This window comes from Nelusetta ayraudi, unplaced genomic scaffold, assembly GCF_046127955.1.
Source record: "Nelusetta ayraudi isolate G7.1 ecotype Tasmania unplaced genomic scaffold, CSIRO-AGI_Nayr_v1 ptg000009l, whole genome shotgun sequence".
Classification (NCBI taxonomy): domain Eukaryota; kingdom Metazoa; phylum Chordata; class Actinopteri; order Tetraodontiformes; family Monacanthidae; genus Nelusetta; species Nelusetta ayraudi.
Genome location: NW_027466059.1, coordinates 283,587 through 307,666, shown reverse-complemented (window position 1 = coordinate 307,666; position 24,080 = coordinate 283,587). Strand labels below are relative to the sequence as shown.

General features: G+C 45.7%; 2 protein-coding genes across 3 annotated transcripts; one reads left to right on the top strand and one right to left on the bottom strand.

Moving 5' to 3' along the window:
• Positions 1 to 2,595: 2,595 nt before the first annotated feature.
• Positions 2,596 to 15,123, bottom strand: neto2b (neuropilin (NRP) and tolloid (TLL)-like 2b). 2 transcript variants are annotated; one of them, XM_076019162.1, is made up of 13 exons: positions 14,910 to 15,123; positions 11,824 to 11,964; positions 10,553 to 10,609; positions 9,436 to 9,612; positions 8,841 to 9,089; positions 8,097 to 8,144; positions 7,845 to 7,972; positions 7,402 to 7,503; positions 7,131 to 7,257; positions 6,052 to 6,165; positions 5,191 to 5,321; positions 5,008 to 5,100; positions 2,596 to 4,278 (listed from the first exon to the last, which is right to left on the bottom strand). In XM_076019162.1, the coding sequence occupies exons 2-13, from the start codon at positions 11,831 to 11,833 to the stop codon at positions 3,820 to 3,822; spliced, it is 1,695 nt and encodes a 564-aa protein (XP_075875277.1). In that variant the 5' UTR covers positions 11,834 to 11,964; positions 14,910 to 15,123; the 3' UTR covers positions 2,596 to 3,819. The 2 variants fall into 2 exon arrangements, with proteins under 2 accessions (XP_075875277.1, XP_075875276.1); XM_076019161.1 differs by lacking the exon at positions 14,910 to 15,123 and having other exon boundaries at positions 11,824 to 12,258.
• Positions 15,124 to 21,209: 6,086 nt separating this feature from the next.
• LOC142883865 (uncharacterized) lies at positions 21,210 to 24,021 on the top strand. The gene is made up of 3 exons (XM_076019160.1): positions 21,210 to 21,450; positions 21,564 to 21,669; positions 22,846 to 24,021. The coding sequence occupies exons 1-3, from the start codon at positions 21,347 to 21,349 to the stop codon at positions 23,176 to 23,178; spliced, it is 543 nt and encodes a 180-aa protein (XP_075875275.1). The 5' UTR covers positions 21,210 to 21,346; the 3' UTR covers positions 23,179 to 24,021.
• Positions 24,022 to 24,080: the final 59 nt, after the last annotated feature.

Below are 24,080 nucleotides of genomic sequence, written 5' to 3'. Positions count from 1 at the left end.
CCGAGGCTCGCACGTGTGTCGCTGCGCTCGGACAACAACGCAGGCACGCACTGTACAGAATTCTCGTTTTACTGCGGGCTGAGGCGACCCGTCTGGGTCTGTGTTTTCCCTTCCGCCAATTAAAGCAGCTGTGAATAATTGGCAGCCCTCAGACGAGCCTGTTGCTTCTTACGTAAGCGGACACCTGACCTGCACACTCGCTCTGACTCGTGGCTTTGCTTCGTTCCTTTGCTTGGGTGCGCGTGGTTCACCTGGGAGGAGGCACACGACTGAAAAAAAAAAAAACAAACCCAAAAACAAAACAAGTTACGCAAGACTTGATCAACTAACTGCTGCAGACATAAGCACATGCATGGGTTTTGGAGGCAGTCTTGCAGATCAGATTTGCTCCGTTCTGAATGTCTCGGTGTAAACTTGCTTTGGCTGTTGCATTCGATAAAGGCTGAGCTGTTAACAGGCTGAGATTGGCTTATCAGATCGTGACCATGACATGCAGCTTCACCTACATTTATTGACCTGATGGTCAATGTCCCATGATGTGACCCACATATGGTACCTTCTTGTAAATGTGGAGCAAAAGGCAATGCGTCATGTATGGACTTGTCCAGACGGAGCATCAGGAGCAGCCACACATTTGATAATATTTCAAAGGCCGTTATTTATATGACAAGCGAGTGACCTGTTGATATCGGTCAGTTGTCTCTCAGATCTTATCTGTGCTAAACGCAAGAGAAAATCGCTCACGCCTGTAAGAGTTCCTCTGCGGGAGAAGAAACTCTCTTTTTTTTTCAGGCCAAACCAAGAAATGAATAAAAGATTTGGGTGACATAAGGAAAACAGCTGTGGCGCAGCCACCTCGCTGCATGTTCCTATTTGGCTATGCGCTCGCATACTTTCCCCCATTAATCATCTGCCCAGTGAATTCTCTGAATACGATGAATAAATTGCAGAGTCGCTGACAGTGGCGTTGCAGCCTGGGCGTCTGGGATTCTGCATTTCTGAATGTCCCTGCCCTCAGGCTTCGCAGTGATTAAGAAGTCGAGCCTGCAAACTAAAAAGTAAGGAACTACTGCCACAACATTAAAACGGCTGTGTATCGGCGAGCTGCATTGTCAGCAGTGGGTTTCTAAAGAAGTTTCTACAACAGTCACTTGCAAGACCACTGATTGGACACAAGGCCTCTCGTGAGGGCTGACAAAGGCCGGCACATTTAGCCTTCTGGAGTTCTATTCGTCCATTCACCTCAATCGAGTGGTGCGTCTCGATCTGACAAGTTTGCGCTGCTGTATCTCGCGTGACGCAACCAGTGTCCAAGATGGCGGCGCATCCAAGTCAACGAGTTTCAGGTCACAGTCGTCAGTACCTCGAGTGGCCACTGGCAAAAATCGGTGAGCTGCCATGTTGCCAGTCCGGTATCCAGTTCTAATAATACATCCATGGACATAACTCGAAGAAGAAGAAGAAGAAGAAGAAGGAGAAGAAGAAGAAGAAGAAGAAGAAGGAGAAGAAGAAGAAGTAGAAGAATGAAAACGAGTGGAAAATGTTTTTACCGCAGTCTGTGTTTTCACAAGCTGTAAGCGTGGTTAATATGCTGACAATAAAAACAAAATTTGAAATTTACCACCAGCAAGGCCATGTCTGTCTGTGTGACTCACCTTTAGCGGAGAGATTTAGCAGCTAGCAGCTCAGATCCTCAGATTCCTGTTTACGTGACACACCTGTGTTGCAATGAGCAATAAAAAAAGAAAATACTCTGCACTCTGTTAAAATCCAATCATGTTTTCCTCCCATCACAACTGCACTTACTTCTCAGCATGAGTCCTTGATTTTAAGCAACATGGAGCAAATATCTATTGATTTGATTTTCACAGTTAAATCGCACACGCTTACATCTTCTAGATCTCCAGAATTGCAACCAAGTAGCATCAGGACATCCATCCAGCTGCTCAGTTCTCGACTTTAGGTAGCATGTAGCTCACGCTTATTTGTTAGCCAATAGCATTTGAAGGACATAAGCAGCCCTCCCAGCGATACTTCACCCATTAGCTAGCCGTTTGAGCCATTAGCATCTAAAAGGGGTGCTTTTTCTTTACTTGTCTCATTTACTGCTGTTCCACGAGAGCTCTACTCGCTCCAACTCTTTCTGGGAGGAAGTGAGTGTGGCCTTGGAGGGCAGCAGCAGGAAGCAGTGCATTCTGGTAGTTGAGGTCTTCTCGTGGTTGGGAGATGAAACTCGTTCTGCCTTTTACTGCCAGCAGAGGGTTTCGATTGAATGAATAACTTTTATTTTATTTTATTATTTTTTTTACACCTTTGACCCAAATTCCAGTAGACACTCTTCCCAGAGTAGTGATCCTGTCTGAGTAGAATCTTCAGTGGCTTTCACTCCTGCAGCCAATCAGCCATGCTGTGCATTATGGAATGAGGCACCGAGTGGAATTTATCCCCGTGCGCTAATCCTGACCAATGCAGACCAATAAGTATTCACAGTTGAGAAAAAAAAAAAAAACATCCTGGGAAACATCTGGCCAGCGAGTGATGTCAGTATTCTCACATGACTTCTGTTGCTACATTTAGTTTCTCTTCACCATCTGATCAGCTGATTCAGACTTTTTTATTGGACAGTGTGCTATTATTGCTCACTTGCACCTGTTGCCCTGGAATATGAAATGGCAACATTATGGTTCCATGTTTTAATTACTTAATGTCATCACATTGGTTAGTCATTAGAGTGTTTACAAGATGTTCTGTTTACAAAAAAACAACAGCAACAACAACAAAAAAAAAAAACCCTGCGCATTCTAAATGTGCCCACTAAACCTTTAGAGGGCACATTTAAACATACTAACTTTTTGGATCACATTCCAATTAACGGGACGCACGTGTGTATACAAAAAAAACAAGTGCAAAAAAAGAAACTCGTAATCCCTCTTTTTTCATCACAGCTTTTTTCTCACATCTTCCTGACGCAACTGAACAGTCCTGAGGAATATCAGGCCACCTGCCCAGGAATTATTCTGATGTTAGGTAGCATAGCGCTAATATCTAGCGACTTTGTTTCTGAATGAAGTTTTACTTTCACTTTCGAAGGACACAGTGACTTTTGAACATCGGTAACTTACATCCAACCCGACTGAAAAACAATGTCCAGGAAGAGGCTGGGCTCCCTCTTGTAAACTGTGCCAAGATTGGTCACAAGCTCTAATTGCTGCCAAATAAAGTGACTCCTTATCACAGCGGCAGACACTGGCCAAGTCACTCAAGCCCTCGCTCCTTCTGTTTTACTTGTAAAACAACATAAAGCCAAGATCTGCTCTTTACAATATAATTGCTGGCGGAAATCTTATCGCTACCATTAAATAAATGACTCAGTGTCAAAGGCAACAATGTTTTTCTAAAGTGGTGGTGCAGAGGTTGAACAATTTATTATTCAGCGAATGTATGAACAGATTCAACAAAGAAGATTTTTTCCCCCCCCTCATTGTAAGGTTGACACTCTGCTTTAAAAAAAAAAAAAAAAAATACAAGAACTTATATTTCAATAAAATGTAGCTACCTTGCAGGACAACGTATTTGACAGAAAGTATGGACAACACGCAGTATCATCGTCTGTGTTCCCATGTAAACAATAAGTTGTGTCTGTGTCCCAGAGCAGTTGGCAGTGCTGAAGCTCTTGGAGAAGAGAAATCAGTCATCGGCTCTTTTTTTTTTTTTTTTGTTCTTCTTCAAACTGATCTTCTTAAGAGGCCACGGTCAGACGCTTCCTCTCCGCGCCCCTGAACTGCGGCAAGGATTTGAGAGCTGCAGGACTGAGCGGCATCAGAAGTCCATAGACAAGGATCTTTGCTGAGCCATCTCAAAGTTCCCGCGTCTGCTACCCGCCCGGCGGACGTACACGTCGTACCTGCCGTCGTCCTCCTCGTCCTCCTCGTCCTCCTCCATCACGCGGTCCTGCCGGCCCAGCCCCCGGTCGCCCAGGAAGCCGTGGTGGTGGCCGTACGCGCGGCCCGGTTTGACGCTGGGCCAGCTCTTCTTTCGCAGGCTGCTGTTGAATTCCCCGACGGGCGGGAAGACGGCCTGGAACTCCCCCCGGAAGGGCGGCAGCTCCATGGAGCCCCTGCCGAAGGCGTGCGCGCCTTTGCCGGCCTTGACGGAGTTGAGGGACGGCTGGGAGCCGCAGTGGTGCTCGTGGACGCAGCGGGAGCCCGACGACGACCGTCGGAGCGCCTGCAGGGACTGGAGCTCCTCCGACAGCTCCCGCAGATCCCCGGACATTTCCTGAGGGTGGCAGATTAGTTTCAGTTGGGGCTGCTGTCGCCAACTCTCATTCAGAAAAATAAAGGAGGCCTCCCGCAGTGCACAGGGCCATGAGCGTCACAGGCCAGTGGCTCGCCAGTAGTGGTAAATCATAACTTAAAATAGGGTTTCAAAACAGTGTATGGTTCATATAGTTTGAACTGCTTTGTTCCCAATAGACATTAGAAATAAGATGAATGTTTTAATTGTATTAAAATCTTTTAGTTGAATATATCTTTACACCACAATCAATAAAGTGCAGGAAAGCAAACTCTATGGAAATGAACGTGAGTTTGCATGGAAAACAAAGTTACGTTTCAGACAACTTATGCTAGAAATATGGGACAAACCTCGTATCGATTCAAAGTGGGTCGCACCACTTCATTGCCAAATAAGGCACAATTCTGTATTTTAAGGGACGGTTGGCAACTCCAGTTGGAGCAGTGGCTCTCAACTGAACCCAAATTTATTCCACAAAAATAAAAGCGCTAGCCCACATGTCTAGAACCTATCATGTCCAGAAAATAAGTTACTGGAATTATTGAAGTGAATCGTGTGTCCTGCAAAATCAGTGCCCAACATTTTGCCTATAAATATATATATTTTGAAATCCCTTTTTAAAAAGAAAGAGGAACTGCCAACAAAGCTGCGACCCAGTCAAAACAGAAACGCTGATCCGGAGGCCACAGCAACATCGGAATCCAAACTGACCTTGTCCCTGAGGGTGAAGAGCTCGTAGTGCGGAGGGTCAAACACCTCCTGCAGGTCTCCCCGGTGGAACAGGTTGCTCTTTCGAACCAACACCTCCAAATAATAGGTAGATAAATAATGACATAGCTTCTCTGTCTCGTTTACACTCGTTGATCAAACGCTCGTTCCAGTTGTCTCCTTTACCTTCTTGCGAGGCTGTTTGACCTGAACCAGGACGGAGAGGACGAGGAGCAGCAGCACCACCCCCGTGGACACGCAGATCACCGTCCCGTGCGTCTTTGTGATCTGGTGAAAAATGCCTTTGCTCTTTTTCTCTGACGATGGACGATGGACGATGGATGACGGGGGCAAAGACAAAGAGGGATGAATTAAGAGGGACGGTTTCAGTCACATTAGTCATATTGTGGCTGCCGCTGCCGTCGGGACAGTCTGGCACTCGGGGTTTTTCCTGGACCAACTCGGCTTTCTGACTTCAAGATTAACAGCCATTCAAAGATTGGGGTGCCAATAAACAACTGAGAGCTGAGTGTGTGTGTGTGTGTGTGTGTGGGTGGGTGGGTGGGTGCGGTCGGACGGGGTAGGGCGGGGCGGGGGGTGCGTTGGGGGGAGAGTCACTTATATCAAAGAGCCAATAAAGATGAAGAAATGGCCGATGTCCTGCCAAGAGGACGTTTCAAAGGGAGAGTCTGGACTTTCCAGCGCTACATCATTAAGCTCTGTGTTGTCAGGGTGGAGAACAGCATTTGAAAGGAAGGACAAAGCATATGGGGTTGGGGGGGTGGTGGTGGGCTTGGGGGTGAGAATCCCGCTGCATGCGTCGAGAAGCTTTCTCTCGCCACGGATCCTCAAGGAGGCTCAATGTGACACAACAGAGTCAGACATGCATCATCTTCAATGTGGCACAATTTGCTGCCCTTCGCAGTGGCTGAGCAGATTATTTTTTTTTTGGGGGGGGGGGGGGTGGTGATGTTGGCAGCTGTGAAGAAGGGTGGTGGTGGTGGTGGTGGTGGTGCCGCAGCCAAAAAAAAACCCAAACCCAAATACCTTTGCAGTTGCTTTCATCCCAGGGAAAGACACAGTTTTGGATGCCGTTGCACACCAGAGAGGTGTTGATGCACATGTTGCTGTGGCAGAAGAACGTGCTGCCCACACAGGGAGCTGCAACACAGAAAGCATAAGTAACACAGAAGGAGTAATCAGAATGAGCACTAACAGCAAATCAATCCACCTTCTATTAAAACCCCGCTAAACCATCTGGCTAAACCACCTCGTTAACAGGAGTGGGTTTTTTTTTATTTTTTATGACGCACTGTTTGCATGCAGCCACCGAGAGCAATAAAAATCCTTTGCAATTATGAGAGCAGACCACAGGAGGTTGCTCTTACTGGGCCTGTCATTACGGTGGCCGACAACGGGCCAAAGTTGCTCTCGCCTTAGTTGGCGGAAGCAGCTACAGGTATGGAAACGATGCAAATTCACAAACACAAACACAAGTCTAAACAAGGTACAAAAAGAGGTCCTGCAAGACATAAAAATATATGCTTGATCATCAAATGCGCTGCAAGCAGAGAAGCAACGCAAAACACAACAGATGCAAACAAAAGAACGCTGCATAAACCAGTCACGGCAAACATAAGTGCTCCAAACCTGCAGGGGGCGCGCTTAGCAGAACAGCTCAATGGAGAGACACACAGGTAGGCCGAGGACGGCTGACTAGAAAAGTTTAGAGTAGAAACTCGGTGTGCGTTGTAGTGACTGGTTTATGCAGCGTTTTTTTTTTTTGTTGTGTGTTTTCTTGGTTTGCATCCGTTGTGTTTTGCATCGCTTCTCTGTTTGCAGCTCATTTGATGATCGAGTCTCTCCTTCTATGTCTTGCAGCTCGTTTCGTTTTGATTCGTTTTCACCACAATCCTCTTTTTATAGCTTGTTTTTTGGCCTGGTGTTCAAACGTTGTGTTATTTGCATCGTTTCCACACCTGCAGCTGTTTTCGCCAACTCAGGTCCATTGGGCAGTTGCATTGCGTTGCGGCCCTTGTCGGCCACCGTGTGTCACAGTCACACTACAGCGGCGCACGCAAACGTAGAATGGCAAAGGTTAACGACAATTGGAAGGAGGGACTCACGGTCGGCAAAAGAAGTAAACAGCATCCGGAAACGGCTGAGACGACTCGTTTCATCGGCCCACATCCTCACAACTCCCACACCGGTGTCCAACATGATGTCATTAGCTACTGTGCTACAAAACTTGGCCTGCAAAGAAACCACACATCTCTTTATTGCCCCCCGCCGCGCCTGATGTGTCGTCTCACCGACGCCAAGGTCTGTAGGACAGTTGCTACGTATTTGCCAGACGGGACGAGGGAAGGCGCTGGCCCGCGGCTATCGCTGCGTTACCTTCAAGTCCTCGATGGCACTGCTGCCATCGTAAACCGCCACAAAGTTCTTCTTGCACTCGTTGGAATTCTCCATCTGGTACTCCAGGAATCTCAAGTAGATCTGGAACGAGCCAAAAAGGCATGGGCTTTAAATTCTGTTCGCTTCTCATGCTGTCAACGACCCAAAGGCCCATGACCCACTACCCGCTGACACTGCATGTTATCTTAAGCCGGTGCAGTCATTCAAACTCATGTCTGACGGTCAAATGTAAATGGTTCACGTGAACTCGCACAAAGCTGTCTTCGTACTATCAGTAAAGTTAAAAGGGCAAAGAACTTGTTGCATATCACTGTCAAGTTCGTTTTGCATGCATTCAATTATTTTTTAGATAGATAGATAGATAGATAGATAGATAGATAGATAGATAGATACTGCAGAGAGACAGATGGATAAATCCACACCCTATTATTCTTTGGAGCTCGTATCGTCCAGATGCAGTCCACGGCTTGGTCGGGCTTCATTTTGTACTCCTCCTCCACCTGACTGGATCGGATGAGGCCGTCGGCTCCCGAAAGCTCAAACTGGCAGTCTGACCCACAGACAGCGACACGAGGTGAATACAGAGGCGAAGGTGGGGATTAGAGGCGAAAGCTCGTTCTCACTTAAGCGAGCACAAAGCCGAGACAAAGCTGGTCGTGTGGTTTTCACTGTACCAGGGATTGGGTTCAGGAGTCCTCCGACGTGCAGGTGGAACTCGGGGTCTTTCGGAGAAAAAGAAAGTGAGCTGTCACATGATCATGGCAAGTGTATTTTATTATTATTTGTTTTAATTAGGGCTGTCAGTCGATTAAATTTTTTTTAATCGCAGACCTTAATTGCACGTTTAAAAGATGAGTGCCAATAAAATGAGTTTCAACGCGCTAACCTCTACAGCGCTAGTTTTAATTATTGCCAATTTGATGAATAACAATGAGGCTGTTTTGCTCAACTTAGCCAGATCATTTCTATCTTTCCTTAACAGCTGTCATACCACACCATGATTTTCACAGATACTTCACAGAAAGAAGTCAGTCGTGGGTTTTCGGGAAAAAACGTTTTTGTTTCTTTTCGGTTTTAATGCCAATTTGCCTCCAACTAACCCTCTGCATCCTCCTCTCTCACACCAACTAACTTCACGTCCTCCATCAATACGCCCCTAAATCTCATTTTCCTTAATCTAGACCTCTACGACCACTGACACATTCACTGCCCTCCTCTGTACATATCCGAACCATCTCAGTCTATCCTATCCTATGAACCTAAAGCTCTCTGCTTTGCACAGTAAATTCATTTTCAAACATCGTGTGACATTCAAAAAAAAAAAAAAATTGCCAATGTGAGCCAACTGACTGAAGATCCATCGAGCACTGGAAGGACATTTCCTTCAAACCAAACCATCCTCTTTACCACGTGCTGACCTGCGGTAAAACTGTACTGGACCCGGAAGCCAATCCCCTCCAGCTCATCGTCGCTGAAGAAGCGGATCCACATGAATCGCCCACTGGAGAGGACCAGCCCAGGACCGACCGAGCCGCAGAAGCGGTTGATGAGAGGCGAGAAGCTGAACGGGCCGTCCCGCACCTCGATGTGGTCGAAGCGACACTCAAAGGAAGCCTCGATGAAGAATTTCTCGTTAAACAGCAGCTCGATCCTCTGACGTGGCAGGGCTGAGGAGAAGATGGAAGTGTCAGATCTGCAGCCAAGGAGGTGATTACTGGAAATATTTATACTGCACAGAACTGTGCTGAGAACACATTTTTCTGTCCGATTTTTCACTTAGTTTAATGGATATTCTTAATTTGAAGTTTTAGTTAAAGCAGATTGGACGTTTCTTTAATTAAAATATTTAAAACATTCCCAAAAGTTTTTACATTTTTGTTACTTAGAAGAGCATAGAACTACAATACGAAGTTCCAAAAGATCCAAAGGGGAGTTTTATTGGATTTTTTATTCAAAATCCACACCCTAGTTTACAACCGCTGCAGAGTCCTCAGGTGCATTTTTCCCAGTTACCTTCGAGCACGTACAAGCACTCCTTGTTCGGAGGGTACGTTTGGGGATAGTTTGGAGAGCTGAAGCTGCCGCCATCTGTGTTTCGCACCCAGTTTCCACAGTGACGAGAGCGATCCGGCCGCTCAGATGGTTTAACCCCATCTGCTGCTGCTGCCGCCGCCACCGCCACCTTTCCATCTGAATCAGTGCGACAGCCAAGAAAATCGCAGTTGCTGCAGTGAAGGGGCGGCTATAAAACGATATAGGTGATAAAAGTTGACCTATCTTCTGCTGAATTAAAGATCTGCGCCACTGTTCTCTGACAATAAACTGTCAGGAGTCTGTCAGTGAAGTGTGCAAAACGAAAACACAGTTGTAGAAAACAGCCCTTTGTGATGTCAAAAAAGGGTATTTCTTCATCTCCATGGTTTGTGACAATGCTCCTCCAGCACCTCGTTTTTTTGCCATCTTACCAACATGTGGATGGACGATTATATCAGATGAGATTAGACTAGATATTTACTGCCATTTGTACAAGTTAAAAACAGGTTAACACTGGCACATTGGAATTCTTGTGCGTTTCCCTGAGTCAGTGTAATAGTACAGTTAGTCTAATAAAAACACGTAACAAGTGTCTGTACCGCGAAGGTGCAGACGGAGCACAATGCTACACTCCTAATTACATTATGCTGCTTTACATTACATAAATTACTATAATAATCAGTAAAAAGGTCAAAAAATAATGAAGAGCTATAAAAAGTTTGTATGGTGAGATAAATATTGCACATGAGGTAGTGATAAATAAAAAGGGGGGAGAATTGTTTGAATGATCAGAATCTGTAATGTCCGTCTTTGAAGAAGCTGTTGTGGAAGCGGGCTCTGTGAGTGCTGATGCTCACAGGCCTGCGGTGTCTCAGGTTGAGTCCATCCACTGGAACAGTACAACAGCACAACAAAGCACTGACTTTAGCCAAAAGCTAAAATATATTTTGCTGGGATTCTCTTTTGGATTTCACTCCACTGATTTTGTCTCCGATTTAAAAGAGATCCGAAAATGCATATGATACGGGACTTGGAAAACACTTTGTACTTATCACTGTCCTTTTATTTTGTAAGGGGGCCAACTGGCCGTTCTCACCTTTAGTCTTTTGTGCCAGAGCGAATCCCTCCTCGATGAACAGGAGAAACATCCAAACTGTGGGAGGAGACAAAAGGACATGAAGCAACAAAGACAACAGACAGGAGGAGTCTGTTGTGCATGCATATCTACTGAATCCATGCACGTATATGAGGTCAAAGGGTGGAGAGTTCAACAGGTTACGACGGAAGACGTCTCACTTCAGCCATCTGCTCCTTTACTCTCCTTCCTATTTTTAGATCCTCTTTATCCTCACAAGGTTTATGAGAAACTGAGACGAAGAGAATCTGATCTCTGCGCTCCAGTGAAGCCAAGCCTCAACATCTTGTGGAAAATTAAAAAGTATCAGGAAGTCATATCTCGCACCCTATTTTTTGGTCATTTCCATAAATGGTGACCTGAATAGAGTTGAGAGCCAAAGGGCTCCATTCTGAAAATGAGAAAAAATGACTTTGAGGTTTCACCAACGTGGCATAAGACTGGGAACATCCACGCTGCATCACACCAACCAGCAGTTTCAGTCGTGCTCCTTTGGAGAGAGGATGGTTTGGCTTGTTCTTCACTGGACCCTGCCACGATATCAGTTGGCGGACTAGACTAACCGTAAAGTTACCACTTTCAACAATTCTCTTCCACCTTTCAAAAAGAAAACATCTCCTGTCTTCTCTGTTGTCCTTCCACCCTGGCCCTGTCCCCTTCGCGCTGCCACGACTGCATGTAAAAATGCAATACACATAGCAAAAGCAAAAACAAAAGCTGTATAATCTGCCTCACATCAGGGATGCACAAATCATGGAAAGCTTAAATGCGGAGCTGTCACTTCAGCACCACGGATCACACGAGCAAAAAACTCCCACGGATTAGTTCGGGCATTTCCAAGCGTCTTAAAGTAAATAAATGAAAAGGAAAAAAAAAAACAAAACACAACACTGCGTGTTTTTTAAATTTTTTTTCTCTCTCTCTCTCTAAAAAAAAATAAATAAAAAATCAATATGCAATATCGCTTGATCATTTCGTGCTCATTTCGTGCGAATCGCAGCTGGGGGATATTAAAAGTTCTCCGACCGTCTGGGCGACGTGCACGTCTGCCGCCAAAACCTCTTTGCTGTCCAGATTATCAAAGATTACAAAGTCCTTGCCGCTTTCGCATTGCTTTGGCGGCAGACATGTCATCCGTGCCTCCGACAGCGGTGAATAATTAAAAACAGAAAGAAAAAAAAAAAAAAAAAAAAAGTGAAAGCAGGCGTCAAAAGACGGACTGCGGCACTCACCTACGAGCATCCTCCCGGCTGGCTGGCTGACTGGCTGGCTGGCTGCCTGCCTCCCTTCACTCTGCCTCTTCAAACTTGACCAAATTAACAATCCCTCACATCCCTTCTGCCGTCGAGCCGGATTAGAGCCCGTTCCGACCACTGATTTAGGAGGAAAGAAGAAGGAGGAGGAGGAGGAGGAGGAGGAGGAGGAGGAGGAGAAGAAGAAGAAGAAGGAGAAAAAGAAAATGGAAGAAAATCTATAAACCTTTTAGATTTTAATCCCGACTGGCTCAAAAAAAAAAAAAAAAAGTGAAGCTGCTGTCGGACAACTGTCACATGACACGCTCTCCTCCTCCCCGCGCGTCCGTCCCCTCACACGAGCCCGTCATCTGTCCGCACGGTTCAAGATTGGGCTGAGTTGGCGCGCGAGGCGAGCGGTGCGGGCCAACTGCGCATGTGCGCCGTCATAAATTAGCAATAAATAACGGGGGATGATCCTATCACTGCTTGCTTCACTTCTTGTCGTTAAGAGGGAACCGGGCTGTTTCCTCATCTGAAAGTTTAATGGACTGACTCTTGGACAGACACACACACACACACACACACACACACACACACACACACACACACACACACTGGGCGTCCGTGCCAAAAGCATCTACCTAAATCAGTCAAGGCGATGCCCCCCCTGCACATTAATGCAGAGCAGGGAGCAGGCTGCGTCTCCTGTTGTCTTTTCTCATCTGTCGCTAAGGACACGAAAGACGCCCGAAGCCTTAAAAAGCCAGCCAGAGCCGCAGACGGATGGAAGCAGGAGCCAAGAGTCGGTGGGAAGGAGGTTTTTCTTTTTTTCTTCTTCTTCTTCCTCCTTTGATACGTTGCCTCTTAACAACGGGACCCGTCACCTTGGCCACGGGGCAGATCTGCGCCTCTTCGGCTGATTGTAAGTGCTTGAAAGCAGCAGCGCTGGCTGGAAGAAGCAGACAAGGTGGCTCCTGGCAGTCGAAGACAAGCTCGCTTCTGGTTGAGGCTGCGGTTGCGAGTGACTGATATAACCTGATATCCGGCTTCCAAAAATGTGTCTTTCCCCGTCCGCACACGTGTCCGTGGCCTGGAGGCTCGGTTTTGGAGTGCGAATGAGCTGACATTTATCTACTAGGACGGCGTGACAAAAATAATGCGCCAGTATTTTGCAAACTGGCTCTGCGTCTGTAGTTTTGGTCGACGGTAGCAACGCAGCGACAGGGACCAAATGTCACAATTTAACCATCGCCGGATGTGTATGGGGAATCATCTTTTCAAATATAGGAACAGAAGAGGCGCTCTGACACTCAGACCTGTTGTGCGTTGTGGAAGCTGGAGGACCAGGAGGGAACCCACGCAGATGGAGGCAGAACGTTCAAACGCCCTCATCTTCTTGCTGTGAGGCGACAGTGCTAACCACTGCACCACCCATTGCAATAGACTAGATTAGGCGAACAAAGTGCCAAAGAAACAAAGGGCGCAGGTCCCGTAGGTCCAAGTGAGGCTTTTATCCACGCATGTAAAAAGACTGAAGACCAGCGGTGCGTGCATTTAATTGCATACTGCAGATCGGAGAGCGCCGGCTATTAGTTTTCATTACAATTTGCATTAGAGGTGACTTGGGGGGAAAAATAGGCAAGGGACATAGCGCGAGATGCAAAGGCCGCTTGAGGGCGTGAAGACAAAATGAATTCAATTTTTCACTGGGACTAAAACTGTATGAAGTTGCAGCGACCAATCAGCATTCTCTTCTGTTGTGATGAAAGCAGGAAGCAACTGCTGGTCTCTGCCTGTATGAAACGCAGAGGATGACAAAGACAATGAGACAACTACTAAAAAAAAAATAATAATAATAACAATTAATCAAAGCAGCACATTGTAGCTAACCAAAGGGTCGTGCAAAAACTGGAAGCCGAAAGCTTTTTGCGAGCAGGATAAATGACAGTGGAAATAAAAATCTGACTGATGCTGAATTCAGAAGGTCTGTCATGTCCACTTTCAGTCTTTATGAACCCAAACCCACATTAGCAAAATCTTAGGGTCATTAGACTTGTTCTACCTGCTGCGTTAGCTTCATCTGGTAAGACAAAGATGGATTGTTCAACCAGGGTCTTCCTCGGAAGTAGGATACGGAGCTTGTAGGAGAGCTGCTGCTTCTGGCTGTCGAAACGAGCAAATTGAGTTGTTCTGTCTACTGGTGCACAGGCCCCAGGGTAGATCCAGGACCTGCCAGAGGGGTCAGGAAGTGCCTGGGGTTCTCTCGGCTGGGAAAGTTGGAAATCACTGCTGGCTGGAGCGAAACATGGAATAACTTGCTAAGCCTGCTGGCCCTGCGACCCGATTACAGATAAGCAGGATGAAAATGGATGGATGGATTATTTGCAACCTTCTTCCGATCATAATGACTTCAAATCCCTTTTGTTTGTTTGCTTGTTTGTTTCCGTTTCTTATGAGCAAGAAGAAACTCAGCAGAGAACAGCCTGAGCGGTGAGTTTCACATCCTGCCTGACAGCCCAGAGGCAACGTATGAAAGTCTCTGCGGCCGTCATTACTCGCCAAGGTGTGACTCATTTTTGCAGTAACAACAACCCCGGGGCGCTTCGAGCACGATCACCCACAATGTACTCGCAACAATCGTAAAGTTGCATCATCTGGGCCTGTTCCCTCCACCGATGTCGTTACTTTGTGATCGCCTATAAAAAGACAGCGTCTCAGACTCATCTATTTTTTTTTCAGGTAACGGTTGTTTTTGAGGAGCTGCTGCCTTCCGCGATAAGCCCTTAAAGAAATCAGGCTTCGACATGTGACCGGTCACCCCTTTGTCAACTTTTGCTGCTTGTCACCGTCTGTCGTCCACACGTTCCACACTGGCAAACTCTTACGTCCACATCTTTGTGTGCACTGAGCATCAAAAGGGCTGCAATCTGTATCTGTCGCCATGGCAACTAAGCCGGTGTCATGCCGGAGTTTCTTCTGAGGCAATCAGGGACCTGGAAGGCGCTGGTTTTTAAAGGTTTTGACGCAGACAGGGATCAAAGTGGGACAAAAAAGACATGAAAGAAAATCAAAAAGGTGTCTACCTGTGCTGCTGCCACCGTGGCCAAAGGCTTCTTTGCCGTCACCCGAAGCAAATGGAAATCATGCGTTTTCTTTGAAGCTTTGGAGAGGCTTGAAGTCTTGAATTTCCCTGCCTTTGCAAGACACCATAACCTTGTTGTTTGTCTGACAGGACGAGCAGCAAGACAAACGCCGCGGTGCACGTGTGGGCTATTCGGGGAGTGGTTGAAGCGGAACAGTGACTTTGGAGGGCGAGTCAAAACCGGGCCGCGAAAGCACTGTGCTGGACTGAGACATCTGAGAGAAGCAGCAGAAGAACAGCTTTGCATAGATGAGGATAAAAAAGTGAATGCTCATAAATGTAAAGTAGAAGGGAGAGCAAAACCAGTCCGTCACAGTGGTAGCAAAGACAATCATGCAGTCCCATTCGTGCAAGAAACTACACGGCTTCTTAACTAGACACTGATGTCTTAAGAAAAAAAAACAAAAAACTAAAATCAATCAGTTTGATTTTGTTATAACCTAGTAGAGGGGTTTAAGTTGAATTTTACATTTATTTCTATGCATTTGTCTGTTTTCAGAAAGAGTACATAAACAAAACATTTAGCTGTGGAATGGATGGATGAATGGATGAACCATACAGTCACCTACTGCACCTACACCGTAACTGCTGACTGTCTTGATCCCAACAACAAGATAATCAGTTAAGGCGTACACATGAGGGAGAAATTCAAATTCCAATCGCATTATCGCGGCGTCTCAATCGGAGTTCTCCGATTCCAATCCGAGTTCTCAAACTCCGATCTTAGTCGGACTAACGCGTTGACGTGCACTTCAGTTGTACGATCGCAGTCGGACTAAGGCAATAACTCGGTTTTCTTGAGTGTCATGTAAACATACTGAATGTCACAACCATCATGTGATGAGCTGGGTGGGATATGTGACCAGCAAAAGAGAGGCACAGAGTGGAACTACAGCAGAATCCTGAGGTATTTTTGTATCGTCAGGATGGTAAATTAGCATTTTGATTGCCCCCTCCCCCCCCGCCCGCCCTCTCTCCCACTTCACCAGGCAAGGGATTGTTCTTATTAACATTTGCTTAAGGATGAAATGGAAATGAACATCTCCAATTTTGGCAGCTTCCACGGCTGAGTGAGTTGATTGGCGGCGATGGAATGGAAATTGACTTTCGCCGCGCTCATTTAGACTTGCTTAGCAACTGTGGAAGAACACGTGCGCCCACTTGTCCGGGGCGCCACCCCGCCTTCACCCAAAGACAACTGGGTAAGACAATGAATGGATGGATGAATGGATGGAAGAACCCGCGCACGTCCCCTTTAGCGCTCCAGAGGTACGCGGCTCAGCGGCAACGACAAACACCGAGGCTGAGAGGCTCAGACTCCCGCGAGCTCTTTGATTATTTCTTTTCCCCCAAGCACATTATGACTAATAACAAACTGTCTGCACTTGTTTTGAACCCGGGGGGGGGGGGGATTGCTTGATCTGCTCGGTTCCCGTGAAACACAACAGATTGACAAGTTCACACGAAAAGCACTTTTATCAGCTTCCGAGGAAAAAGTAATTAAGACAGCAGCGAGAGGCCGTGATTGGCAGGAAATCCCTGTGGATTTGGCCTATTACAGCTGATGAGGAGGCAGGACATCCAATGTGAGTGTGTCCCATGTTGAGCGGGTGGAATTTTTTATACTGTAGCAGTGACTCTCTCATTCGGCCTCATATTGGTTATTACTGGATTGTAATATTTTCCCTGTCGCAAGTGGGACAGATTTTGTTGTGTTTGCTTGCTTTGACCCGCTGGACGGACTGTGTGTCTCACAACTGGCCTGGGAATGACTCGGCATTCCCCGGGTAGAGCTGTCAAGTCTGGGCGGCCGTGCTCATGCCGCCACCCTTCAGCAATCTGGCCCCGGATAAGCAGAGGAAACTAACATAGGCCTTGTTCAGACTGCCAGCCTAAAAATCTGATTTTTAGCCCATCCAGATTGAAACCGCATGGCTCTTTTGTAGTCTGAACAGTCACAAATTACATGAGATCCGATGCCAGACAGATTGAAACCACCTTCGAGAGGTAGTTTCAAATGGCATTTGCACAGATGCGTCTCAGCCTGAACAGCTCCGAACACACCGATGGGTTTGGACTGTCAGACGTCACCTCTACGCGACGCAAGACCCAATGCGCCAGACCAGAGGGCGCCATTCCAGGTGCGGAGCTGTAAGGTCATGGAGCAGGCAGAAGGAGTAGAAAACAGCAGGACCCTGGACGGAGGAGGAAACTCATTGGCTCATCAGTCTGTGGGGAGATAGCTCCATTCAAGCCAAGCTCCAGGACATGTATCAAGTGCCACTCTCGCAATTATATGACGTCACACACTATACGCTACGCTGGACGACGCCTCCGCTCCGATGTCGTTGCTACAGCAACTTGTCAGATGGGTCGATAATGTGGCCCAGTGCGAACAGAGCCACATCCCATTTGGACACTCGCTAAAACCAGTGAGGATCAGAAGGAATCTGATTTGAATCAGCTTCGCCTGCAGTGTGAACGCAGCCTTACTGACTGCTTTCTACGTGTTGCTGCTGCGAGTCGCTAATATTCAACAAATCATCCTCGTGTCCTGGAGTTAAATCAGATTCTTGGCCTTGCGGTGGTGGAAGCGGGGGACGACCCATGAGAAGCCATGACATAATTTGAGCAACAGCATAATTCCTCTCTTGAGGAAAATGTATAAATAACCTAAACTTTGACATTCACTTAATCAGCCACAAAGATAATTCTTTTCTTAGTAGTCAGCTTAATGACCCGGTCGCTGCGAGGAAACGCAGACATTCTGTCTTTGGACGGATTTAGGCCTATGGCATGTCAGGCAGCAAGAACTGTGTGAACCTAAAATCTGTAGATTAGAGGCAGAAAGAAAACAGGGGGAGACATTTGGAATTACAGCAGAAAATAACTCTGCTATAAGCCTTCAAAAGCACCCAGAGAGCAGCAATCTCTCCTCTCAAAGACATGGGGAGTTGTAATCTGGTTGATTGCAGCCGAGCGTGTCTCCGGATATTTTCCCTCTCATTCGGGATCGCACACATGCTAATTTGTCCACACGCTAATAAGTTACCCTCCTTTTTTTTTTATGAGCCCAGCCAAACCCGGTTGCCTGAATCGCTGTGCACGTTCAAATCTCCGAGAGTGACGCTGGCTTCTTCTCTATTGTGTCTTTGTTTACTGTTTACTTGTTATTCTGTCACCGTCTGTCAGCTGGGAATTTGCTCTTGCGAGGCTTCACCTTCATTTTACGAGGCGAAAGAAAATTGGTGGCGTTCTATTTAACGGTCACGCTGAGGTCGCGCACGCTTTCCGCAGGAGACAGTCGCCTCCAGGAGTGATTTGCTGGAGGGAATGTAAACAGGAAATCGCGGGCCCTGCTTTTTGGCCAACACGTATGGGTAAGAAGGACATCACCAATTAACGTGGGTAATTGTAAGTGAGCGGCTGCTGTGCTGACAAACAGTAAAACCTAGAGAAAAGGCACCGGAAGGCATTGCCTTGGGGCGCTGTTGTGTTTACACTCTGTGCATAATTGGCTCCCTGGTGTGTTGCAGAAAAGCAACGCCAAGTGGGAGTTTAAAGAACCCGTCAAGCAAAATCACTTCCTAGTTTCCTCGGGTTTCAGTCCTCATGTCAAAACGCAGGATTCCGTGGTGTTCTCATGTGTTAGTGAACTCACAGAAAAGCACAAAATGAGGAGGTTCCCTCAGTCACTTGCATGTCCCGGGCCAACATAATGAGAAGGCGCTAAAAATGAAATATCCTAAATCATTCTGCTCGGCACGCCGGCCTTCCTAAATCTGCCTCACTGTTGCCATATGGCCAATCACAAGGGGTGTTTCTGGGACAGATGGCCAATGGCAATAACCCTTAGTCAAAGCAGGGTTAAGCCTGGGAAGACAACTAGAAGATTACTGTGGTGGTCATCAATTAGGGCCCTCAGAGGAAGGAGACCATGCAAGGATAAAAACCAGACAAGATATAGATTACATAAGGGAAACAATCTCTCTGTGTAATTTCCACAGCCGGTTTGCCAACATCCAATCCGCATTCCCATTTCTCCACATCGCCGTCTTGTCTTTACATCAAAGGCCCAATTTGTACATTTTTTAAAGGTGTAAATTTATAGCATAAAATGGAATTCACGTTTGCAAAAAGTAATAAACTCTTATCATTTCATTAAGTAATATTTTCACGTTTACTCTGCATTTACATAAAGAATGCTGAAACGGCCATAATATGGCAGAACATAACACATAAGACAACTGGTGTCAGGGAGATATGAGCTCAAGCGGGACATCAAAAAAAAAAAAAAAAAAATCTTGGATACTTTTTTTGGAATTAGATTCTAATAAATCACACTCAGCGGGCATTTCATCAGGAGGTCGGATCTTACATCGAAACCCATAAATCATCTACAGAGAGGATGGATTGCAACCACAATCATGATAATTACAACCTGTTTTTGTCTCAACCGTGGCTTGACAAGTCAGGCCGGGCGTTGAGCAACAGCGCAGCTGCGGCGTTCGGCAGACGCAGCCACGTTGGTTCCTGTTTGACCCACAAACTTTGCGGCAAGTCAAGCAGTGACAAGCTTTTCTCCATGAGCAAGCAGAAATCTTCTTAGCGCGGCCTGATCTGCGATTGTGGCAAAAAGCCCGAAGGAGGAGCGCTTCAATGCCATTTCATGTTCCTCGGTGAACTGATAACGTGTTGCAATTTAGACGATTATTTAAATCGCGTTGTTGTCTGGAAAAAAAAAAAATATGCGGGAAAAATGCAAATATAAACCTTGTTTTATTATTTGCAAGAAATTTGTTTAATCTGTGCAGTCCAGAAGCCTTGAGGGTTTTCTTTCTATCAGAAACCAAACGAGCCAAACAGAAAACAAAACAGGACGGTTGGTTATTTTACATGACAGATTCTGTTTACTGGTGTAAATAAAAAATAACATGCCACGAGATTTGAAGCCTTTATCCGTGTTTTGACACGGAATCAGGGTGTTTATCCCGCCATGTCATTCCTAAAGTGCACTGAACTTTGAAGCTTAAGGGAAAGTGACAATGTGCGTGCATCTGGCTGCTAACATGCTCTTTGCTTTGGGATTTTTTTTTCTCACTCTCTCTCTCGCTCTCGCTCTCTCTCTCTCTTCTCTTCCCTTTACTTTTTAATTTGGTCAAATAAACAAAGCTGGTATTTGCAATCAAGCCCTAAGCACTAGCCGGGCGGGGGGCTTTAGAGACATAATTAAAGGGCCTGAGTGAGAGAAGGCAGCCTTGGGTACAAAGTGACAGAAAGTGAGAGTCTGATAAAAGGCTGCTTTGAACATTAGAGATTGGACTGGAGAGGAAGGATGACAGGACTTTGAGTGAAAATGTCTTAATGGTGTGAGCCAGTGTGCAGGAGCTTCTGGCGGCCAACACAACAATAATTTGTTATCCGAGCTGACAAATAAGACTGTAATTGAAAGGTTAAAATGTGCTCAAATATTTCTGTATTTTGAAAGTAATACAGAGTATAAAGATTTTCTATCACACAGATTTATGTTGGTGCTGTGAGACCATTATTGATTAATAATTTAAAAAAAGAAACACTCATTAAAATGTGGGACGGAGCAGCAGTAAAAAGAAATAGATCAGTGAGAATAATAAAATAATGAAAACAAAATCAAAGCCAAAGAGCGACAACGAGTGAACTGAGAGAAATTAGAAAGTGCAGACTGAGAGATGTGAGTTGGATGTTAAGACCTCCGAACACAGTTTTGATTACACCGCACACCAGTGGAGCCCTGATTAATTCCCACCACTAAACTGCGCACAGTTTGAGTGTGCGTGTGTACGTTTGTTGTAGCTGTGGAAGAGGATAAAATTCCGGAAGGAGAGGAAGAAGAGGAAGGAGAGGAAGAAGAGACAGACGACACTGGATGAAAGGCGTTCTCTCATCGGCGCATTAACATAGCATATTTTTGACAAGTTAAACAATGTCAATGTCCAACCCCTGATTCATTTAATACCAAATAAACGTCATGCACCGGGCTTATAAAATCAACACTAAATGTGACGTAATTAATTTCATACATTTATGAGATCATTATGTATACTGGGCTCTGCATTCAAGCACGAAACATACACATCAAAAGTAGCAAATACGTTGGAGCTTCAGGTTTCTAAATAATTTTTTGTCAGTTGCTTTAGTTTAGGGACAGATAATATGCTTCAATAGGTTTTTGTCCGCTACGGGGCGCCGTCCTTGATCCAGGTCACGTGCCTAAAACCAAAATAACAACGTTCTGTTCCCTTCCGCTGCGGTTCCCATTCATCGAGGATCACAAACTGTAATATACCGGCTACGGTCTCCATTGCATGGATCATGTAGAGTCGTGCGACACCGGCAGAGATGTCTGAAAAGCGTCGGGCGCTGCCGCCCTGGATGGCGAAGAAGGAAGAGAAGTCGGAAGAGAAAAAGGCGACGATGAAAAGAAGAAAAGCGAAGAAACCAAAGTAGGTAGCGTGTGTAAAATGGCAAAGTCTCCGCTTCTGGCTTCTGTTCAAACGGGTCGACTTGTTTTTGTTTTTACTTTCTAACTGAGGCGTTCGCGCTCTTGCGTTTCCAGGTCTATTTTCTACTGCATGAACGAGAGGGAGCTGGTGGAGACGGCTGTTTCGCTCCTCACCCAGGCTGCTGCCAGCCACGAAGCGGTTCTGCTCGCCGACCACAAGGTGGTGCTGTTTCTCTCTCACTCTCTCCCTCTCCCTCTCTCTCTCTCTCTCTCTCTCTCTCTCTCTCTCTCTCTCTCTCTCTCTCTCTCTATTTTTTATTATTTTTTAGGAATGATTGATGAAGTACTTAACATAATGACTGCATACATTAATAATACGACCACTGTTTCTGTCTGTTTGTTCGCTTTTGTTCCACTAAAAAGTTGGAAGTATGGCACTTTTACGGACTGTAAAATAATATTACAAATTATATTAACTCTTGTTAAATTTATTTTATTTTCTAATAATAATATTAGTATCCAGATTGAAAATTTAACATGTATGAGATTCTGATACAGACCTACATTTAACATCTTCTTACTTGTTTATTTGTTCACGCTAGACTGACAGTGTTTATTTTCCCTCTGGCGTTCACCTACCTAAACATTTTAAAACATTTAAAGGGACAGATTTATTTATTTATTTATTTTTTAGCTTTTTGCATTGTAATCCAAGTGAAGCTCACAAAAAAAGCATATTTAGCCCTCTGTTTCCAGCACCCAGCATAAAAACTTGGTGTTTAGTTGTACTTTCCACGTTTGTAATGGGGGGGACTAGCTGAGAGCTCAACCAACACCTGGCTGAGGTACTGTCACTAACCTGGGAGAGGTGTCAGTGCCCTTTGTGACCTCATAAAGTGGTCAAATCACATTTTTCTGAAAATTAGAGCAAGTAAAATCAGGCTGCGTTCAGACTGCAGGCGAACGTAATTCAAATCAGATTCCCTCTCAAATTTTTAGGGCTGACTTGTCCACACTGTTTTTAGCAAGTGTCCAAATGGGATGTGGCTCTGTTCAGACTGGGCCACATTATTGACCCATCTGACAGGTTGCTGTCGGAGCGGAGGCGTCGTCCTGCGCGTGTAGTGTGTGACCTCATATCATTGCGACAGCGGCCCTTGTTGCGATGCTTGTTGCCCTGGAGCTTGGCTTGAATGGAGCTACCTCCGCACACACTGATGAGGCAACGCTGGCCAAGCCAAAGATTTCGGCTGGCAGTCTGAACGAGGCTAAAGTAAAGGATGGACTTTTCTCATTTCTGTCGAGCTCATTAATTGGCTGCAAACAAATTAACGTTCACATATTGATTGCAGATTGTTACCTGAGACGTTGCGTTAACAATGACTCGCCCACTTAGGTCGAAGACGGCTCTGCGGGGAAGACGAGGGCTTCAACTTCAAGAGAAAACCCGGCGTTGCAGGAGTCCTCCGAGTGCAGCGAGGCCCAGGAGGCGGCGGCATACGTATCAGAAACGGACCTGGACGTCTCCGAGATGGAAACGCTGCCGTACACAAAGAGCCCAACACATCAGGAACCCGGGGGTCAGATGTCAGGGCCGGGTCAGGGTCAGGGCGCTTGCAGGAATGTCGGACTGGAGGCTGGAAGGAAAAAGGAGAACTCACAGGAGGCAGCAGAGGAGGAAGAGGAGGATGCTTTCCAGCTTGTGCGAGAAATTTTCTTCACGCGATGATTAACTCGAGCGTGTATCCATTTCCAGACTGAAACAAAGGTCGCTGGTGTGTTTTGCCTTTGGAAATATGAAGTAGTTTGGGCTGCCACGCAGGGCTTCAAGAAAAACGCTACTTTTATTTCATACTGACGCGCAGAGAGTCATCGGTTTGTTTTATTTGTGGTAAATTGATATTTTGACTTAACCATACAGTGTTATGAATTGAATTAAATCTGTGTTGCATTTTTTGGTTCAGATAAGAAAATAGAAGAAGCAACGCTTTGTCTCTGCTCTCAGTCAAGTGCTCATTTTTCTCTCTCTCTCACACATATTTACTGTCTTTGTGTTGACTAACCGACTGCACTTCCCAGTAATCTGACCCAACCCAAGGTGCAACTCTGTACCTGCGTGTGGACCTGAAATGGGACTACTTTTGTGCCATTGACTCAGCACTAGTTTTCCATTTAAAACGAGTCAGTGTCACAGGATTTTGCACATACTGAGGGATCAGTTTCTGAAAAAAAGACTTGCATCCAAATAGCAACTGTCAGCAAAGTAGGTTCACCCTGCTGTTCATTCCTCGCACTCTTCATCGTTTTATCCTATCGTTTCATGTTGACACCCTTGTAGGTGTTATTTAGCGCAAAATCAGCCCAAACCTTTTTTTTTTTTTTTTTCAATCAACCCGAACCAACTCCAGTGTCCACTCAGAATGCATGTGCACGATAGTAGAAGACAACGAATGTGCTTTTCATGGATATATTTTTTAGTAATATAATTTTCATTACAGGTACAGTATATATTCTGCATTATAAGCAATAACAGTGGCAGTGCAGTTCAGGTGACTGAACAAACAGAGGTAAAGAAAATAATAAAAGAACACAAAAGGTTTAGTAGTCAACAAATACTGAGATAATCAACAT